Source organism: Bombyx mandarina, chromosome 08 (assembly GCF_030267445.1).
Source record: "Bombyx mandarina strain Sakado chromosome 08, ASM3026744v2".
Classification (NCBI taxonomy): Eukaryota; Metazoa; Arthropoda; class Insecta; order Lepidoptera; family Bombycidae; genus Bombyx; species Bombyx mandarina.
In genome coordinates this window covers 10,979,585-11,001,341 of record NC_143215.1, presented here as the reverse complement: position 1 = coordinate 11,001,341, position 21,757 = coordinate 10,979,585, and the positions used below count along the sequence as shown (strand labels likewise).

The window sequence follows — 21,757 nt, the reverse complement described above, 5'->3', positions numbered from 1 at the left end:
TACATAGTCCCCATAATTCCTGAAACAGTTTTGATGTTGTTTTTAATTGGCATTTACATTTGTAAATTATCTCTCGCTTACTCGTAGATAGTGCGGGTACCTATTATTAAATGTATAGGTAAATACTTCTAGGATGCGAGGATAAAACAATTGCAACAAACATTTTTTTTATTGTTTAGCCGCGAAATCATTTATGTACAAATAAATCGGAACAAAATTGACGTAATGCGAGTTTGGTTTAACCTTTCAGTCCTGGATAAATAGGCCTTGACCAAGTTCCGGGTACGCCCAGTTACCTACTTTACTTTGGGGGATGGGCTCTTACAAGGCCCTAATTGATCTCTATTAAAGCTAAAAGGTTATCATATTTCATTAATCTTACTTAAATTACACAGTCTCACATATTACTACGCTCCATTTTTATTTTTATTTATTATACTAGCGACCCGCCCTCGCTTCGCTTCGGAAACATTAAAACACACATGAAACCAAAAAAATAAAATAAAATAAAATTAAAAAAAAGTAGCCTATGTTCATCAGGGACAATGTCGGCTTCTAATGGAAAAAGAATTTTTCAAATCGGTCCAGTAGTTTCGGAGCCTATTCGAAACAAACAAACAAATCTTTCCTCTTTATAATATTAGTATAGATTAGTAAGCATCTACTTTTAGATGCAGCATCGCCAGCAGGGAGTCGAAGAACCAGTACTATGGTAGCAGCAACGCTATGATCGGTTTTAACCGAACGAAGTCTTGGAAGGCTGGACTTTTAGCGAGTTCACCATCTCGCAGAAGGAGGCGACGGAGTAAGAGAGACAGAACGCTTCTCTCTTTGCACCCATGATCCCAGAACGGTGTAGAGTTTATGCCCAGTTTCAGTGCGTATAGGAGACAGTCTCTCTCGGAGACGGTTCCACCAGAGCAGTCGAGGCCATAGAGTTGATTTTACAAAGCACTCGGTTGGCTATTTATCAGACTCAGACTTGGCAGGCTCGTTCTGCCAGCAGGGTGGGTATCTTGCCGATCGTGAAGGGCGGCGCCGAATTATTTATGTCCACAATTCGGTCGGTCAGCCGTCCTTGGGTGGCTGGTTCCATTGTTAACTGCAGTCGCCCCTTCCGCCTCTCCCAATTCTGTCCCGTACGGGATTAAGACGTTCGAGCGAGAGTGCAAGGGAGTCGCTTCGTTACTTCGAGAGTCCCACATGCGTGTGCATCCCGAAGTAACAGACGCCCCTTAGGGTGCTTGTTTATCGGAGCGGAGCGAGGCAGCGGAGCGGAAAAACGGAGAAATATTGACCAATAAGATTGCACAAAATCATTTTGCAATCTTATGATTTTGATTTATATCTATATTTCTCCGTTTCTCCGCTCCGCTGCCTCGCTCCGCTCCGATGGACAAGCACCCTTAGGCAAGGAGATTTCTTAGGAAATTCGGTCCGGGAACTATGAATATAACGAACCTGCTTTTAATGTTAATATAAAAGAATAATATAGAATTTAAAAGGGGAAAAAATGCAACAGATCTAAACTGCAAAATTTAGCTGAATGTAAATCATTGATTTTAATAAACTCTTATCTTATCAGAACAGAACCAATTATAATTATAATGTGGAAAATAAATCAATATTCTTCACTGTATAAATGCATAAACTGTATAAAATAACATAAATTCTAATGATATTTATAACAACTTCGACGGGTCAAAAGAGACAGAAATCAACAGAGGCAGTCTGGGACAAGATGAAGCTTTGGCGATGACCACATCACTTCACGTCAGTCTACTCCTACGTGATGTCGAACCGGAGATCTTGGCCTTCCACTGGATTTGCCGTTACAGTCATCTTGTATTTTCCAGTTACAGATCTATGTAACAAGTGCCTACCCATCAGTTGAGTGTTTGTTTGTAAACAGAATAAACTAAGCTAATAAAATCCAAACGAAACTCAAACAGATACGGTTGTTTATTTAGGATCCGTAAACATCTATTTTATCCTACCTTTGCTGATAGCCTTGAGAGGCTATATCAGCTTCTCCTTGACGTGTAGGTGAGCTCACGGGGCTCAAACCGTAGTGTTACTAGCACTGGCCCTAGCAAGAGCAGTGCTTCTCAGAATCTACCACCGGACCGGAAACCCACTGAGAAGATCCGGCGAGAAACTCAGTGGGCTGTGTCTATGGGTTAATTCACTCGTCGAGCCCTTTGTCGCAAGCGAGGGGCTCGACGAGGATGGTGACCGGTTCTTGTGGTACCTAAAAGCACCGTTAATGGATCAGGCGGATTCGTAATAGCGTGTTTAAGGCAAGATATCTAATTTATTGTTTTTCGAATAGATAGTCAAAAGATAAACTCCAAAAAAAGTGTGTGTGTCCGCTCCGACGCACGACTGGAGTTTACTGGATATAAAAAATTAAACGAAACAATACGAGAAATAGTTCTATATTACGACAACACGATACACAACAGATTATTAACAAATTAACGAGACACAAAACAAACGACTAACAAATATATGAAAATACAATAATGAGAGAAACGCGCGATCAGTACGAGGCTTTGTGGCGGACTGCCGGCGCAGCAGCCCGGCGTCACCTGCGATAACGCGGCCGCGCGTTGGCTCCTGATTGGCGCGCGCACGCATCACGCAATCAGGAGCCAATCAGGCGCATAACGCATTTCGTGTGACATGCTAGGCGCATAACGCATTTCGTGTGACATGCTAGTACGATTTTGGTCCCCATAATTTTCATACCCCGGGCCTATATATGTAAATCGATTCTAAAGGAGTAAACTCCAAAAAAATCAGCGCAATACTTTCATTTAGGTCTAAGTTGGAAAAATATTTACCTCATCATCTGTATATCTACAAATACATGTAAGATATCAAGCCCAATCAAATTGCAATTAAAAATGTAATGAACATCAAAAACTAACTGCCTAACCAACTTTCAAAGCAACTACTCATATTGGTTCTAATAATAAGTCCTATTTAACTTATATCTATTTTTACTAAAAAAAAACACCTAAAGCATAAGTGTTTCTTAAAAATCTATAAATTATTGAGTCTATAATAAAACTGATAATATTGAATACAATACGATCATCATTTCACTATAGCATAACAAAAGGGAAACCATTCACCAATGGGCGCATGCAAGCGGTCGTAAATTTTATAATTACCTTGTGAACCATATTGCCTGTTGCCTTCTAACATAAAACACGTTTTAAAGCGGACATACTCTTCTTAATGGACTCTAAAACTTAATTAATATACATTGTGAAATGATACATCGATATAACGTAGATATAGTGAAAATTTGATAGTGTTAGAACCTTACGATCCCTTTTTATGGTCAGTAATTTTCTATAATTAAAAAATCAAATGTTTCAACCGGGCTGTTTATGCAAAAAGTAATATAACATAGTGAAGTTACACATTATTAACCAGCACAATAGATTTTTATGAGACAATTGAAACTATTCCTTAATATTGATAGAACTGAATAATGTACGAGTAATACAATAATTACATATAGGTACATACGAAATGGGGTCAATTTCGAGGACTGTATCTAGTTAGTGTGTATGTGAAATTTTATTAAATATGTGTCAACTGTATTTTTTTATAATTAGCGGTAAGGCCTCATAAATGTTTCTTATACCTAATTTATCCCAAAACCATTCTGCGTCCCGTCTTAATGGATAGTTGCGATTTAAGTCCAGATTCTGAATAAGTTTTGGGTTCAAATTCCTGACCTTACATCTTAAGGTGTGTAACAGCATATTTGCCGTGGTATCTTGGGATTGATAAATGCGTAACCCCTGGTAGAACACAATTCTGATATTAACATAGATTCAAAATGTAACTTCAGTTTTCATACGTAGCTTTTGATTTCCTTAAATGTAACTAGTAGAAGAAAATCTTTAAGTTCACACGTCAAAACACACGCGTTAAACACATTGCCTAGATATGCTATGGACATACGTTGCCCTGATGGAAAAAGGACACTGTTGTAATGGACATCAACAATGACAATGTCAAAACTGGGCTATACTGCTTACCCTACACATGATAAGTCGGCGTAAATATGTTGACAAAAGGCAATTTTCAAAGATCAAAGTGGCGGTGAATCTTATAATTTGGAATATTTAATAATGGAATGAGTATATTCAGAAAATTACCCAACAAAAACGTGACATGTTGTTTTGTCAACTTATACGCCTCTGTTAGAATATAATGGTCTTCCCCTAAAGATTCGTTCTAAGAAAATATTAGACAATTACCTGAAAGTCCTCCATATATCGAAGCACATTACGTTTAGCCAGAAGAAAGTTGTTTGAAACGCGTAGTACACGAAAAAAGCTGAAACAATGAACGTTTATTAAAATACAGAACAAATAGATGCGGTGATGAAAACGAGAAAAAAACCTGCCGAAGCCGATGGAGAGAAAGTGTGACACTTTAAATAGTTGCAATAATTATATATCTTCTTCTTCGTTGTCGTTTTCTCATTACTGAGGGTCGTGACCACCTTGGTCCAGTTTTTGCACCAGCTTCCTCCAATGTTGCCTGCATTCGGCCTGCTTAATGGCGCCCGGGACGCTGGTGTTTGTGGCCTCCTTGATAATGTCCGTCCACCGGGTTGGCAATCTTCCTCGACTTCTCTTTCCTTCCACGTAAGTATAGTTATATATACTTAGATGTAATCCTAAGATGTGTTATCATAATTATTTTTAATTATATATTCTTTTTCTTCGGCACATTTAAACGGCGAAAAAGATATTTTCTCATTCAGCGAGACCCATATTCCGACCTACTTACTTATACTCTTACTATTTATAAAGTAGTCGAACTGAAAAGTTACACACCTGCCCAAGTAAACAAATCGTTCGTTTATAAATACGAAAATTCTGAGGCCGATATTGCAACTTGCTTTTTGAAAACGTGTTGACAACCAAACCAACAAACGGCTCGTTTCTCAGGATGAATGATTTTTTTCTTAAATCAATATTACATCAATAACATTTATGTTCGCGTTTATTGAGAAATAACGAATGGTTCGAAGACGTTTCAATGTTACCTCGGGCTATTTGTGATCTAAAAGTTCTAAAAGAATGAAAGTCAACAATTGAAACTTTTCTCACAATTCAAAGATATTGTGTTAAACTTCACAAAGATTTAAATCAATCATTATTATCCAAAAAAACATTAAAAACATTAAAAACATTAAACATTAAAAGTAGATACATACTTCGATGAAAATAAAGAAAGAGCATTTAATCATAATGATAGCATAGCAAGGGTTCAAATTGTCAGTCATCAATTAATTTATGATGATAAACAGGTGGGCGGGCAAAGACTCAGCCAGGAGGGGACATTTTATTTCGCTTACAGATCATGGGGTAGCGTCTGCCGAGAAGAAACGCGGCTCGGTTGTGGACTGATTTTATATGGGGGCGGAATGTCACGGATGCATCCAGAGTAACAGCCAGGTACTTGACCTTCCTGGCCCAGGGTATGGGTTGGCTGAAGAGGGTAATCGAGATTGTGAGATTTCTCCTCCTAATCCGGGAGGAAATTCGTGTGGAGTTTCCCCTTTGAAATAGCACCGCTGTCCGAGGGTTAACGCGGCGTTCCGGAGCTTAATCGCGATTAGGGACTTGAATAGTAAACGGTCGTATCGTCGGCGAATAAGGATAACTGGGTCCGCGGCGACCGGGCAATATCGTTAATAAATAAACTAAACAGGAGCGGAGAGAGGACGGAGCCTTGCGGTACTTCAGCCGTGGGCAGTCGCGCTGAGGAGTCGATATCGAAAAGAGCGGTTCGATAAGAAATCCTGTATGATGAGCACGAGAATGTCTAGCACGCCCATGTCGAAAAGTTTGAAAATCAAACCGTTTTGTCGGACTTTGTCGACCGCTTTTACGACGTCGAAGAAGAGGGCTCCTGTGTATAACGATTTTGGTCGATTAAGCCTGACCAGAATGTGCTCCGAGAGGCGGTGCACCTGTTGTACGCATGAGTGATTTGCGCGGAATCCGAATTGTTCATCGATGAGAATACCGCTGGATGAGACGAAGTCTCTGAGGCGTTTGTAGAGCAAACGCTCATACAGTTTGCCTAGAGACATGAGGAGGCTAATCGGGCGGTAGCTCGTCGGATGATTTTTTGGTTTACCGGGTTTATGTATTCCAATAACGACGGCTTCTTCCCACACCGCGGGAAAGATACAGTTCGCCATAGCGTCATTGAAACTAGATGCTAACAGCACGGTGAGTTGGACGGGTAGAAGTTTAATAACGCGGTTAGATATACCGTCGGAACCTTGCGAGGACGTAGGTTTTTAACTTCTATCGGAGTGACGGGTGGTCACGTTGTGAATAATTATAAATATTATATATAGCAGTATACATTTAGCACTCAACTTGAAACAAGCTATCAGTCTCAATTGCATAATCTGTGTACCAAAGGGTACTTACTGTAACGGGTACAGTAAATGGTTTAAGGCAGAAATAGTGGTACCCAACCGTACGGGATCGTGAAATGTTCCATTAACGTAAATATATGGCGCGGTATGCTATTCCAGGCCGAGACAATAAACTACTACGTAATAGAGGATTTTTTTCTACATCTCCTTCTTTTAAGTGCTTGAGTATTGCTATTGGTGTGATGATAATATCTCTATTCTGTCTGCGTCCTCTCTACTTCTGTTCGTTTGGGTTTGTGCTGTAAAAGGGATGTAAATCGGTACGCAAAAACCAGACATACGTGATGTGGTAAGAAATGTAGTGGAACTCTACCTAGTGGAATAAGTACAAATGTAAGTATTCATTTCAATTTGTAGCAATTCACCTACGAAGCAATGCAACTAATTTAAAGTTCAATATCGTTGGCCCTAATTTCATTAGAATCGATTAAATAATTTGGAACGTACGTACTGTTTTCTACTTATCAACAATTAAAATTTGATTTATTTTTAGACTTAGCTTCCTGCATACTAATTTCATATTGGGTAGGTATTTGGTTCAGACGAAGTATTTCTTTGGCACACGACTATCTCGTCGAACGTACGCAGTTCTGTAATTACAGTTTATTTTTAAGATTCGATAAATATGAAAAAAATTATGGAGGCTCGTAAATTTATCAAAATTAATTGCTTCGCTTCTTTAGTTTAAGTTAATGCTTGTCTGTCGTTCACCATGTGCTCACAAACCATATCGACGATGAATTGAATACCATTGTGAAATGTATGAATTCGCGTAAATTTTTGGTAGTAAACTGGGGTGAGGTCGCACGGGTACGTACCACCATCTTATTATTATTCCTATTATTATTATTCCTATTATTATTATCCTATTATTATTTATTATCCTATTATTATATAATATTTATTATCCTATTATTATTTTATTATTATCCTATTATTATTCCTATTATTATTCCTTATTATTCCTATATTTGCTGTGAAGATCTCGTGCTTTCGGTTTGAAGGACGCCAAATCTATTAAACAATGTGACTGAGATTTTGACCTCATATGTGTAGGTCGGTGATTAAAGTCACGATGTGTGCAGCAAATAGATTCCGGTAACTAAATATGAGCGAGTGATTGGTGGGCTACTGTACCCGTCTAGTGCTAAAAATGAACAAATGCCCTTTGAATTACTAATTTCCGATTACATTTTATTTATTTATTTTTTATTGCTTAGATGGGTGGACGAGCTCACAGCCCACCTGGTGTTAAGTGGTTACTGGAGCCCATAGACATCCACAGCGTAAATGCGCCACCCACCTTGAGATGTAAGTTCAAAGGTCTCAGTATAGTTACAACGGCTGCCCCACCCTTCAAACCGAAACGCATTACTGCTTCACGGCAGAAATAGGCAGGGCGGTGGTACCCACCCGCGCGGACTCACAAGAGGTCCTACCACCAGTAAAAAAATTATGTTAGTATATGATAAAATATTTCATGAGGACTGCAGAATTTACGACTAACAATAAATATTTGGTGAATGTCGACATAAACCTTACAGATGTCAATGTCAGATGGCTACATATACGGGCAAAATACTCTAGAAAATGGGTGCTTTTAGGTACCTCAAGCATGGCTCGTCGTGTAAATTAACCCATAGACACAGCCCACTGAGTTTCTCGCCGGATCTTCTCAAAGGGTCGCGTTTCCAATCCGATGATAGATTCTGTTAAGAACTGCTCATGCTAGGGCCAGTGTTATACTCAACACCTCCGGTTTGAAGCCCAAAAGCTCACCTACACGCTAGAGTAACGCTGAAATAGCCTTTTAAGGCTATCAGCAGAGGCAGAAAAAATATAGAAAATGAAACGGGGAACATCTATGCCTTTATATTGTTAGAGACACGAGTCTGCGTATTTATAGTACGTAGCCAAACTAGATCATATTGACATTATTCGACTAATTTATTGATAAAAATCAATAAATACAATTCAATTTCTTAAGAACGAACGGAACTTCGAACAGTGAAAGTGTGTCACTTCTTTCATCTTGGTCGCGGTGTGACGTTTTTTATTTATTGTCTAAACACAATAAACAATCTTGACGGACACGTGGACCGCATTTAAAAAAGTCTAATATTTACTGAATATAAGCCGCACTATACGCGGTATTGTTAAATAAATGGAGATTGGGGAAAAACACATTACGCTTTATATTGTAAGATTCGTTAGCGCGTCTGTTTAGTTATATTGTTTTTCATGCTGCTTACGATGCGTCGATTTGTGTCTTTATGAGTTTTGTAGTCAGTATAACGTTTAAAATTCTATACTTTCTGCTTCATAGAAGATAAAAGACAAATTTAACTTTTGCACCTATAATCTTAAGAGTCTATCCAAAACTTGATTACGATAATTATTAATACTAGCTGACCCAACAGACTTCGTAGTGCCTCAATCGATAAATAAAAGACACATCAAAGGTAAAACCAAATTGTTCGTTTTTATATAATTCCGATTTTCATATTTTTTCACCTTTTAAACCTTCTCTGGACTTCCACGAATAATTCAAGACCAAAATTAGCCAAATCGGTCCAGCCATTCGCGAGTTTTAGCGAGACTAACGAACAGCAATTCATTTTTATATATACTTAGTCTGGCCATAAATACTGTTACAATTAAAAATAAACAAAATATTACATTTGAATTTGGAATCTGTCATTTTTATATGATTGCTCATTGAGTTTTCTCATTTTGGCTCCAATACATTGTACAATATTTTGCGATATTAAAATGGAGTGGGGTGATAAAGGGAACCGAATCGCTGTGATTGCATTACACAAAGTAGGTATGGAGCCGATTGCAATTTTTAAAACTCTCCATACGCTTGGTATTAGTAAATTGTTGGTGTATTAATAGGTGCAATGAGACCTCCTCTGTTTGTGACGGAAAAAGATCTGGCCATCCACGTAATGTTCGTACGAAAAAGGTGGTCAAAGCAGTAAGGTAAAGAATTCGAAAAAATCCTGTCCGAAAGCAAAAGATTTTATCTCGGGAGATGAAGATAGCACCTAGAATCATGTCGCGTATTTTAAAAGATGACTTAGGTCTTGCAGCCTATAAAAGACGTACTGATCATTTCTTAACTGATAATTTAAAAGAGAATAGGGTGGTAAAATCGAAACAACTACTGAAGCGGTACGCAAAGGGAGGTCATAGAATTTTTTTGTTTACGGATGAGAATTTTTTTACAATTGAGCAACATTTTAACAAACAAAATGACCGTATTTATGCTCAAAGCTCTAAGGAAGCTTCCCAATTAGTCGACAGAGTGCAACGTGGGCACTATCCGACTTCAGTGATGGTTTGGTGGGGTATTAGCTATGAAGGAGTGACTGGGCCATACTTTTGTGAAAAAGGTATCAAAACATCGGCATAAGTGTATCAAGATACCATTCTTGAGAAGGTAGTGAAGCCCATTAACAACACCATGTTCAATAATCAAGAATGGTCCTTCCAGCAAGACTCGGCGCCAGGTCATAAGGCTCGGTCTACGCAGTCTTGGTTGGAAACGAACGTTTCGGACTTCATCAGAGCTGAAGACTGGCCGTCGTCTAGTCCCGATCTTAATCCGCTGGATTATGATTTATGGTCAGTTTTAGAGAGTACGGCTGGCTCTAAACGTCATGATAATTTGGAGTCCCTAAAACAATCCGTACGATTGGCAGTGAAAATTTTTCCCATGGAAAGAGTGCGTGCTTCTATTGATAACTGGCCTCAACGTTTAAGGACTGTATTGCAGCCAATGGAGACCACTTCGAATAAGCGTTTTATACTTTAAATTGTTTTATATTTATGTATTAAACTAACACACTGTAAAAGTAATAAATGTTATTTGACATAGATTTTTTTTGATTTCCTTTGTAACAGTATTTATAGCCAGATTAAGTATAGATAACGATTTACATAATGTTTTAGAGTCGATAAAACCAGTAGAAGTATTTTTACATCAAGACCAAGGATTTTTCAATTATGTTTCGATACGAATCTCAGGTCTGGGTCACTACCAAAAAGCCTATTAACTCAAACAATCATAATAACTAGTGGGCGGTCAATTTTATGACCTAACGATATTTTATTTAGCAATTTGTTTAAATTAAGTGGGCTATTTTAGATTATTCTTTTGCTTGATTCCTTTCGGTATAAATCGATCGTTTCTTAATATATAACCGTTGGAAATTGTAAAATTTTACGATTCATCTAATACGGTTCATCTGTATGTTGAATCATTATAATTAAAATCAATAATAAAATTAATAATATGTACATAAAGTACATTTACTTGAATTAAATTTGGCAATCTATGTAAGATAAGGACATAAATATTATGGTACAAGACCGACTAAATCAAACCTGCAATAGAAGATCCCTCAAACAAGTTAGTATTTTTATTTAGATATTACTAGAGGTCCCGCAGTAGTCGAAATTCGACTATAATTAATTGGAATTGTAAGTTTGTACACTATTATGATTGTATTTTATACTTCTATAATCACAAATATCGCCAAGACTACACTATAAAAAATATTATCAGAGACAAACAATATTTAATCTATTCTCAATTTGACAACAGACGTCAAGAACAAAAGTTTGACAATAAATAGTATGCATGCGTGTGTGCGTCAAATACATGGTATGTAGTGTGTGTAATGTTTTCTTTATTGATTTAATGTATCTTTTATGCATTATTTAAAAAAAAATTAGCATTGTGCACTCCTTATCTATATTCTCTATAAGTGTAGAAAATTTCATACTCCTCCGTTCGCGCAATTTTCGTAAAAAGGGATACAAAGTTTTTGCTTCACGTATTAATATATAGATTAGTATTTTTTCCTACCTAATTATAATTACCGTTGGCCTCGAGGGGCCATTCTGGTTTAATCGAATTGGTATGCGAGCTCATGGTCATGGGGCTCAGTCTGAGACTTTGCTAACAACGTCGTGACCTAAAGTATAAGACATCCCGGCGTTAGGTACCTCCCGCCGCGCCGGGAGGTACGAATTTTTTTAATGAAATACGTAGGTAGGAAATAGTATAGGGTCCAGAAAGAATGAGATGTGACGCCCGATATCGCGGTGCAAACCTAGTAATTAATAATATTCCATTAGAAACACGAAAAAAAAAAATTTTTCAATTCAAATTTTACAAATTCAGCACTATGTCTTGTTTTGTCGTGCGCACATAACTTATGTTGCAAGCCAGATTTTGTTTCTTTTTATTTGTGTTTTTTATGTATCTTTAGCTTGTGATGTGTATTGTGAGCCTAATAAAATAAATAAATAAATAATAAAAAATAAAACACGCCCTGTGGGTACATTTTAATTAAATTAATTAGCATCACACATTCGAGCTTATATAAAAATAATTAATTTAATGGTAGCATGGATTTCCATTTTTATGCTATACCAGTGGATCGACAGACGTTTTTTTGTATACAATTAGTAAATCCGAAAATGAGAAGTCGTTTTAAAAAACAAAATCCAAAATTATTTTTGTAGTTGACCAAATTGTGTATCTTTTTTTTTTTTGGTTAGGTGTGTGGACGAGCCCACAGCCCACCTGATGTTAAGTGGTTACTGGAGCCCATACACATCTATAACGTAAATGCGCCACACACCTTGAGATATAATTCTAAGGTCTCAATATTGTCACAACGGCTACCCCACCCTTCAAACCGAAAGGCATAACTACGCATTACATTATCTAAACCATTCTCGAATCCACTTGAACACACACTTTTTTTTATCAAAATCGATCCAGCCATTATTAAATTTATTGAGTAACAATTGCATCCTAATTAAAACGGTTAGTTTTTATAGAACCTTCGCGAATCGTTCTCAGCTGCGACTATGGAGGGTATACCTCCATAGTTGCGACAACGAAAAACTCTCAGGAATGTACTACGTCAGAAAATCGAACGAATAAAATCCACATTTTTAGGTTTGTTTATCTGTTCAATGTGTTCTCGTTACGTATAAACATAAACAATGTTGAAACTTGTTGTTAGCACTCGGATAGGTTTCAATATGCTACCATCGTCGTGATAGATGGTACTTTTTAACCGACTTCAATAAAGGAGGAGGTCCTCAATTCAATTGTATGGTTTTTTTTATGTTTGTTACCTCATTACTTTTGACTGGCTGAATCGATTTTGTGTGATTCTTTTTTTATTAGAAAGCTGACGCTTCCCGTGTGGTCTCATTTCAATTTAGTCCAGTTCTGATAAAGGTATCCATGAGAAAACCATATAAGTCTTAAATTTGCATTAAAAGTACGTGCGCGACAAATAGATGAATAATTCAATATCACGCCAACCGGTTTCGATGATTATTGTTTTTGATGTATATTAATTTGTTTTGGAATATCTTTTTTTTCCTATTTGAAGTCGGTTTTTGTTAAACCATGTCTATTTACAATTATTATCTCTCAGGCTGTTGAACGAGATCACGAGGTGTTAAGTGACATGCAACTAGCTATACCTACATATTTCGAATGCGTAGTGCCTGAGCTTTACTAGGATTAGAAATCAAAAAGATCTCCAATATCCAATATCATAAATGAACTACACTAAATTTGGAGAAATAAAAAGCAGTGTACTTAATGCCAGTCACGTTTAAACATTCGTTTTAATATTTTTTTCTAACCATTTTGGGAAACAATTGGTTGGTGTACACATTGTAACATGTATATTGCACATTGTTCAGAATTAGAGTTAGGTCTTCTGCCTTCATCTTACATTATAATAATATATTCATGAAGTAAAATAAGAAGTTCCCAAAACAATTGATAATTATGGGTTTGGTGTATATTCGACAGAAAGAGTTTCAACAGAGTTTTATTTTACTTCATAGACGGATGAAAAATCAGCCCACCTGGAATTAATAATCTAACATAGTCCATGGACATCACTACTCAATGTTGCCAACCACCGTGTCTCAATCGAATAGTAATTACGTAAATCATACTTATTTTGCAGACTTCATTTTCAATACCGATATATTTATTCTGATACTATTCCTTCACCGTGTAAGTCATTTACAAACTTAAGTTAATTGTTGTTGCTGTCCTAAGGTACCCCGCTTTTACACAGGCCCTCACAAGTTGTTGCCACTTGACCCTGTCTTGCGCTTGCTCCTTGATATCACTTCTTAATAAGTTAATTAAGCATTATAATATAAATCTTATCACCACAGGATTCCCAGGATTTGATTGGGATTCCCCTTGTAATCGCAAAACTTGGTACGTGTGCTCCAAGATTCTTACCCAACAAGCTACGGAATTACGAATATTCAAATACAAATTACATATGTATACTTTTCTTTTTGTCACTAGTTCATTAACTTTTCAATTGTGTTATAAGATAAGCGTGCTAAGTTTTAATTAATACTCACCAGACACAATGCATCCTGTCATATTGGCTCCGATTCTGCCAACGTGCAGCTTCAGGTACGAAAGGAAGGGGTAGCCGACGATTAATCCCGCGCAATACGCCATCAGACACATGCCGTGTAGGTTCCTCAGCTCAGGGATCATGGCGTATACCAGGAACGTAGCGAGGAGAAAAGGCACGGAGAGGAGAAGACCTAAAATACCGTTGTTAGATATCAACGATCACGCTTATGGCATATTCTTATAACTAATAGACAATACAAATAGAAGAACTAATAGACAGACACAAAATCAATAATCTATCTATATGTATAAAAATGAATTGCTGTTCGTTAGTCTCGCTAAAACTCGAGAACGGTTGGACCGATTTGGCTAATTTTGGTCTTGAATTATTTGTGGAAGTCCAGAGAAGGTTTAAAACGTAGATAAATATGAAAATGCTCGGAATTAAATAAAAATAACAATTTTGTTTTCCCTTTGATGTGTCCCCCGTCGGACGGATTCCTTCACGTCGGACGGATTCCTTTTGTTTGTTTTAAGTTTATTTTATAGAAAAGTTTAGGTCTTTTATTTATCGACTGAGGCACTACGAAGTCTGCCGGGTCAGCTAGTTGTGCAATAAATGAGTAATATGAAATTCTAACGGATTGATATTTTTCTTGAATTTTTTTATGTTTCCCGTGGGCAAACGATTCGGCCTACATCAGCAATGTCAGTGGATAAGGGGCTGCTTACCATTGAATACTCTTCAATAATTACTACCCATTACGGATTATTTACTCGTTTAGTTATCAATTTGTTTAATTTGCGTCGGGGTAAAGTGTCTGGTTAGTAATTATGATGATAAGATGTTTGTATGTAAAAAATGATTACTTATTTTTTATGTGTACAATCGTATTATTATCATTATGTTATCGATATTTATATATTATATATAGAGTATATATCTATCGATCAATACACTGCGGTAAATTTTTTCTTAAGAAAATTCTTGTTCATGTGGCGGTTGTCTGATAGATCGCCCATTGTGTATTTGTATTTACGATTTATTAAATTTTGTTTTGGTGCACAATAAAGTATACTCTACTTTAATATTGTAATACATAAATTCAATAGTGAATTTGTTTGCTACACTTTTACGTCTTACTCGATCGACCGTCATGAATCGTTGCCAGAAGTACAGAAAATAACAGAGAGTAGGTACATTTCATTATGAAAAAGGTAGAGTTTTGAAGGATTTTTTTTTTCTATAAAACTAAAATAAAAGCAAATTTATTATTCAACAATTACGAAAATTGTTAAATAATAAATTAGCTTTTATTAACATATTCTACAAACGTTTTAAGACTAAAATACATTTTAAATTTTAACCCACTTTTATTTATACAGATACTAATCAAGCCTATTCACACTAGACTAAAACTGCCACTAACTCTTTCAAAGACATCGATTATTTAAATTAAGCACGCGGTATCTGTCATGCCTTGATGGTACTAAGACCTTCCCTAGAATGTTAAAAATGACTGCATCAATTTTCATCACAATTTTTTAAATGGTTCGGGAACGCATAGAGGACGAACGTAAAAACATTCACTTCTATTTAAATACAGCATAAATTTCAATAGTGTGGAATGTGATATTTGGCAATAAATTATATGTTTAAATAAAATTAAAAGACAATTAATTGTGGATAAGAGACATAAAAACTACAAAGTCGACCATAAACAATTAATTGTTGGCGGGCATCAAACACTCCGGACGGTCCGGACACTTTACGATTAGAATGACTGGCAGACTCAGAGCACCGTAATACTTTATTACTCATTAACTCGAACGTCAACGAATAGGAATGAAAACAATTGATTAAATCTAATTAAATTTGGTGTGCCTTAATATTCTTGTAACAAAGCATCATTTTGTTTGGTACTTTGATGAACGTCCGAGCTCACAAACCAAACAGATCTCTACCCGAAATTCTATACATACGATAAAGGCGATAACAAACAGTGTCGTTTATTTCAAAATCGCAAACTATCGCTGTAAAATAAATACTTCACGGGTCGATGAACTCGAGAGCTCTTGTTTGCTCTGTATGAGCGTGATGACGGTGTCTTAATAATAAAAAAAACCTTTAACAGTGGTAGGGCGTGTGTGCTCCCACGCGCAAGTACCACTACCCCGTATATTTCTACCGAGATAGATCAACCGTTTTACTAGACAACTGAGACTTAGACTCATGTTTGTCAAGTGGCGACATTTACGTTTTTGAAGTCTGTGGGCTTACGTAAGCAATAAAAACAATTCTAAACTTACCAACAGCATACGCGATGTAAAGCGTGTGGTTGTCGTCGCTGCTAACGCTGTCAGGGTAGCAGACGGCAGCCACCAGCGAGGACGCAACCGAATTGTTGTATATCGACATGTCCACGCAATACCGACTTGATGGGTGCCATTGCGAACCGCCTTGGGCCACCTCGTACAGGGTTCCATTCTAAGAAAAAAAATTAAGAAACCGAATTAATTATACAGTGCAACCTTAATGTAGGATTTGTAAGAATGGAACGTATGAAAAGAGTGTGAAACGGAGCGTCAAGATGTGAGTGAGAGAAAGCGGAATGAAAGGGAGAAGAAAATGACCACTGAAGTATGAAACCTAAAATGACAGGCAGAATGACAAGGAAGATGGCGTATGAAGAGAATGACAGGCAAAATGACAGAGAAAAGGAAGATGGCGAAGACGATTAAAAAATGAGCAAGGCGTAATAAAAGTGTTAATTAATTTTTAAATTATTATTATAACAAAAGATTTTGGAACAGTGGAAGTTTTATTTTATGTGCTGCGATCCCATTTCTACACTAATATACCTAACGAATCTCAATATGACGACGTTTAACGAATTCTTCGTTATTCCCTTGAATTGTCCATAAGAGTTAAGAGTTACATTGCAAATATTGCGAAAAACCTTTTTATAACGAATTTTCAACTATCAAAAAAAAATGTTTTTTTTTATTGCTTAGATGGGTGGACGAGCTCACAGCCCACCTGGTGTTAAGTGGTTACTGGAGACCATAGACATCTACAACGCAAATGCGCCACCCACCTTGAGATATAAGTTCTAAGATCTCAGTATAGTTACAACGGCTGCCCTACCCTTCAAATCGAAACGCATTATTGCTTCAGGGCAGAAATAGGCAGGGCGGTGGTAATTACCCGCGCGGACTCACAAGAGGTCCTACCACCAGTAAAGTACCAGTAAATACCTCTAATTAACGAATTTTGTCAACCCAAAACCTTTTTAAAACGTTTCCACCAATGTGACCCTTAATCTCATAGTATGTAAATGAGTCTCGACAAGTTTGAGAAAAACTGTTACCTACCTATTTGTTTTTAAATAGAAAATACATACAGTAATTTGATAAAAACGTGTTCTCATTTATTAGTAGAGGTTGTTCGCTATAACAAGATGAGTACGTAATGTTGAGGTGAATAAAACTGTTTTACCTCGTTATAACAAATGGTAGACCAACCTAACCTTAATATAACGGACCTCAGTTTACCGAATTACTTGATAAAATGAATATTTACTTGTTCCCTTCCGATTTGTTATATCGAGGTTGCACTGTATTAGTCACAAACGAAGCACGACACTTATTGTACGAAGTCTTTGAATGGGGCACTCTTTGAATCGGGCACAGCCATCTTGTCGTCTTCTACCGCAAAATCATCATATGTATCGCCGCTATGCTATGGATTGTCATTTCGACCTCATGTTTAAAAATGTAGTGGAAGGATGTTTTTTTTTTATTACTTAGGTGGGTGGACGAGCTCACAGCCCACCTGATGTTAAGCGGTTAGTGGAGCCCATAGACATCTACAACGTAAATGCGCCACCCACCTTGAGATATAAGTTCTAAGGTCTCAGTATAGTTACAACGGCTGCCCGACCCTTCAAGCCGAAACGCATTACTGCTTCACGGCAGAAATAGGCGGGGTGGTGGTACCTACCCGTGCGGACTCATAATAGGACCTACCACCAGTAATTACGCAAATTATAATTTTGCGGGTTTTGATTTTTATTACACGATGTTATTCCTTCACCGTGGAAATTAATCGTGAACATTTGTTAAGTACGTATTTCATCAGAAAAATTGGGACTCGCCTGCGGTATTCGAACACCGGTGCATCCCTATATACGAATGCACCGGACGTCTTATCCTTTAGGCCACGACGACTTAGAAGTCTTACGACTTAGTGCTAAAGGACAAAAGGGAATGCAATGTTGCTGACGAGGATGTCGAAGACAGAGCAAAGTGGAGGAGTAAAGTAAGGCAGCTGAGCCCACCACCATGTGGGATAAATTGCTGGGAAGAGAGAGAGATAGAGAGTTTAAAGATATGATAGAATTCACGTGGTGTCTTTAGTATCGCTAACCAATTAACGCCGTGTTTGTACACTGGCGACGACTTTCACTCATGCAAAAAAAAAGTTGTCTAAAGGGTAAGATGGTTGTTTTATTGGTAGCATATTCAAATTAGTTTTAATTTTTTTTTTTTGATTTCATGAAACTTGCACGATGAAGAAAAAACATTGGCACTATATGCCAATCTTTTCTGAAAAACAATTTAAAAAAATATATTTAAGCGCCCGTGTTTAAGAAGTTTCTACTAGACTAGATTACGGTGAGAGCTATGGTAGATATGTATTTGATTTTAAAACAACATTTTATTGTTCAGTTATTAAATGTAGGTATCAAAACAATAAAAATAAGATGTCGGTCACCCGCAAAAGAACGCTGTTTTAGCAAAGCATAAAGCCGAATGTTATAACTTTCATAAAAATAAAGAATTCATAAACATCAATAAACTGAAATTACGACTACTTACAGTTTTATGTAATCAATGACTGAAAAATTGTTTCATTGTTATTTTGGGCGTATTCGCCAAACTACGCAAAGCATTCACTTTTTTTTTCCTACCTAAGCTGATGGTCTAGAGAGACCATATCAGTGTAACCTTAAGTAGTAGGTGAGGTCACGGGGCTCAAACCTGACGACGTTGCTAACACGAACTCTAGCAATAGCCGTGCTTCGCAGAATCTACCACAAGATCGGAAACGCAACCCACTGAGAAGATCCGGCGAGAAACTCAATGGGCTGTGTCTGTGGGTTAATTAACTCGTCGAGCCCTTCGTTGCAAGCGACGGGTTCGACGAGAACGATGACCGGTGCTTGAGGTACCTAAAAGCACCGTTAGCGGACTGTGATCGGGAGGATCCGAAATAACGTGTTGTGGGCGACATCGACTGCTTTCCATTCTGTCCGCAGGATCGGGAATGTAGTTAGGTACCGGAGCATCCACGCAATCTATGTCGCAACACGGTTTGATACAAAGCGCGCGAGCGACACATATTTCTTGGACTTAATGTCGCGATAGCTATAGCGGATATGCATGAGTGAAGGTGAGTATTCGCCATCACATGAATCACACATTGTTAAGTAAGCAATAAATAAAAATTAAAAAATTAAAAATAAAGTCTTCTGTCAAAAATGTATTTTCGCAGACAGTCAATTTCAAACTGTTGTTCGAAAACTTCAAAGATCGAAAATAGTAGTAATTTAGTACCTACGAGTATTAGTTACAACGTATTAGACAATAAAAGGAAATTAGTTTATTTTATGATGCAATATATTTATCATTTCTTGAGAAACGGCTAAAACTTTTAAGTATATCGTACATTTGAATTTATGTTCAGAAATGTCTACGCCTCTACCACGTCTGTTTCTCATTATGAGAAAACTTTCTAAAGTATACGCTTAGAAGTTTTATTTTTGCTTCTGAGAGATTATATTTACTTCTATAATAATTTAACTTTAGAAAAAGGGGCAGGTAGTCCGATTAAGTAAACCCAACTTCGAGAGTCAGTAGGCAGATGAATCTAGCTCGGCTGGGCAACGATCGGTAAATTAAAAAATGTGTTCTCGTCCAAAATCTCTCTGTGTCTGAAGACAAAGGTGTACAACCAATGTGTGCTACTAGTAATAACTTACGGTTCTGAAACGTGGTGCTTCACAAGGGATCTATTTACGGGGGAGCTATGCTTCATAAGTGAGCTCTGGAGAGGGCTATGCTTGGTATTTCTCTAAGAGATCGAACCAAACATGAGGAGATCCGTAGAAGAACCAAAGTTGCTGACATAGCCCGTAGGATTAGTAAGCTGAAGTGGCAGTGGGCAGGTCACATAGCGCGAAGATCGGACGGCCGATACGGCAGAAAGATCCTCGAATGGAGACCACGTACTGGTAAGCGCAGTGTGGGACGATAACCTACCAGATGGACCGACGACCCGGTGAAAATCGCTGGGTCACGTTGGATGTAGGTGGCAACAGACCGGCCGCACTGGACATCAGTTGGAGAGGCCTATGTTCAGCAGTGGACAAAGACAGGTTGAGATGATGACTAATCGTTACCCTTGCATTCGAGGCAGTATTTCTTTCCTATTTACCATGGCTCATATGTATTACTATTTAACTGTTTCCCCACCTTCCTATTTTGAATACAGGTCTGGTTTTGAATATTCACAGAATTTTTCCACCTTTCGATACATTTTTGCCGCGAAACAATCGCTCGCTACGATTTAAATAAGCCACTAACATTCCAACCTCTTATCTTAAGCTGGGCGGCGGCATTCTGTCCTTACTCGCCTCAACACCACAGAAGCTGTGAACTCCTTTACACAACCAATGTAGTACATTATTAATAAATCAAAATAGATGTAAGTCCACGGACTACTATACTGTTTTAGTAGTAGTATAGAAATTGCCGCGAAGTATATATCGGTTAAATTGTATGAGCCGAAGACGCGACGTTACGAATAAATCATGATAAATATTTAAAAAGGTTTTCAAAACTTGCACTAATATAATGCAATATAGGGGTTCCAATCCTTATCGTCTCACAGCACCATAGTTTTGCGTGAATCAGTTTAAGACTTAAAAATATTAGAAGAAAGCAGACCCATAACGGTGCGAAGAGTGTAAAAATTTAAGTTCCGAATCAAATAGCTTTGGGTATTGGCTTCAAATAGGGTTTGGATGGAGCGAAGTGTAGTCAGAGCGGTAAGTTTTGCATGCAGAGTCATCATAGATACGGTGATACATTTTGTTTACTTTAGTTCGGAATCATTTACGAAAAGTATGCTTAAATGACAAGTTGACATCTACATGATTAATTGTGCTTAATATAACTACTTCCAGAAGATAACTGAAGATACAAATTTTTATTCAATTTCTGACATTCCGAATACTACAGTTTCACTGCAATCTATGATCACATAGGAAGACGTACCTACAGATATTTGTGTTTTTTCTAGGGTTATTTACTCAGAGGAAAAAACGAGAAATCTTCCATCCCAGGATTATATAGGGCCGATGTTTTGGCATCTTTTGAACCTGGACGGATAGGTATCTTTACTTCGATAAGGCAATACGTCATGGTAATCGCCTTATTGTTGCCGCCGCTGACTACTCCCCGAATTCTGATCACGCAGGAGCCAGTCACCGTCGTCGCCCTTGACACGTCCTTACGGATCCATCGGATCCAATAACCCTTGCATTAGACGCCTTCCGCTCTAACACTAGGAGTAGAGACCCCGGTAACTGTACTCGTCGAACTCGGCAAAGAGTTCGACGTGCAACCTAACCTAAGCATCAGCCCGTTGAGATTCTCGCGGGATCTTCTCAGCGGGTCGCGATTCCGATCCGGTAGTAGATTCATTCGCGAAGCAGCTACTCTTGAGTTGTTAAGTCTCCTTTGGAAGCGCTCGAGTAGCTGTTAGCAAA

At 37.6% G+C, this 21,757-nt stretch overlaps 1 protein-coding gene across 4 annotated transcripts in view; it reads right to left on the bottom strand.

Moving 5' to 3' along the window:
- Nucleotides 1-21,757, bottom strand: part of LOC114251316 (G protein-coupled receptor Mth2) — a 48,616-nt gene that overhangs the window by 16,737 nt on the left and 10,122 nt on the right. For 3 of the 4 annotated variants that reach the window (XM_089729528.1, XM_089729527.1, XM_028185530.2), the window contains exons 2-4: nt 16,233-16,410; nt 13,922-14,113; nt 4,284-4,362 (exon numbers count right to left, since the gene is read on the bottom strand). In XM_089729528.1, the coding sequence (XP_089585654.1) occupies nt 4,284-4,362; nt 13,922-14,113; nt 16,233-16,410 (449 nt within the window). Of the gene's footprint in view, nt 1-3,179; nt 3,207-4,283; nt 4,363-13,921; nt 14,114-16,232; nt 16,411-21,757 lie in introns of all 4 variants that reach the window. The other variant, XM_089729526.1, reaches the window with a different exon arrangement.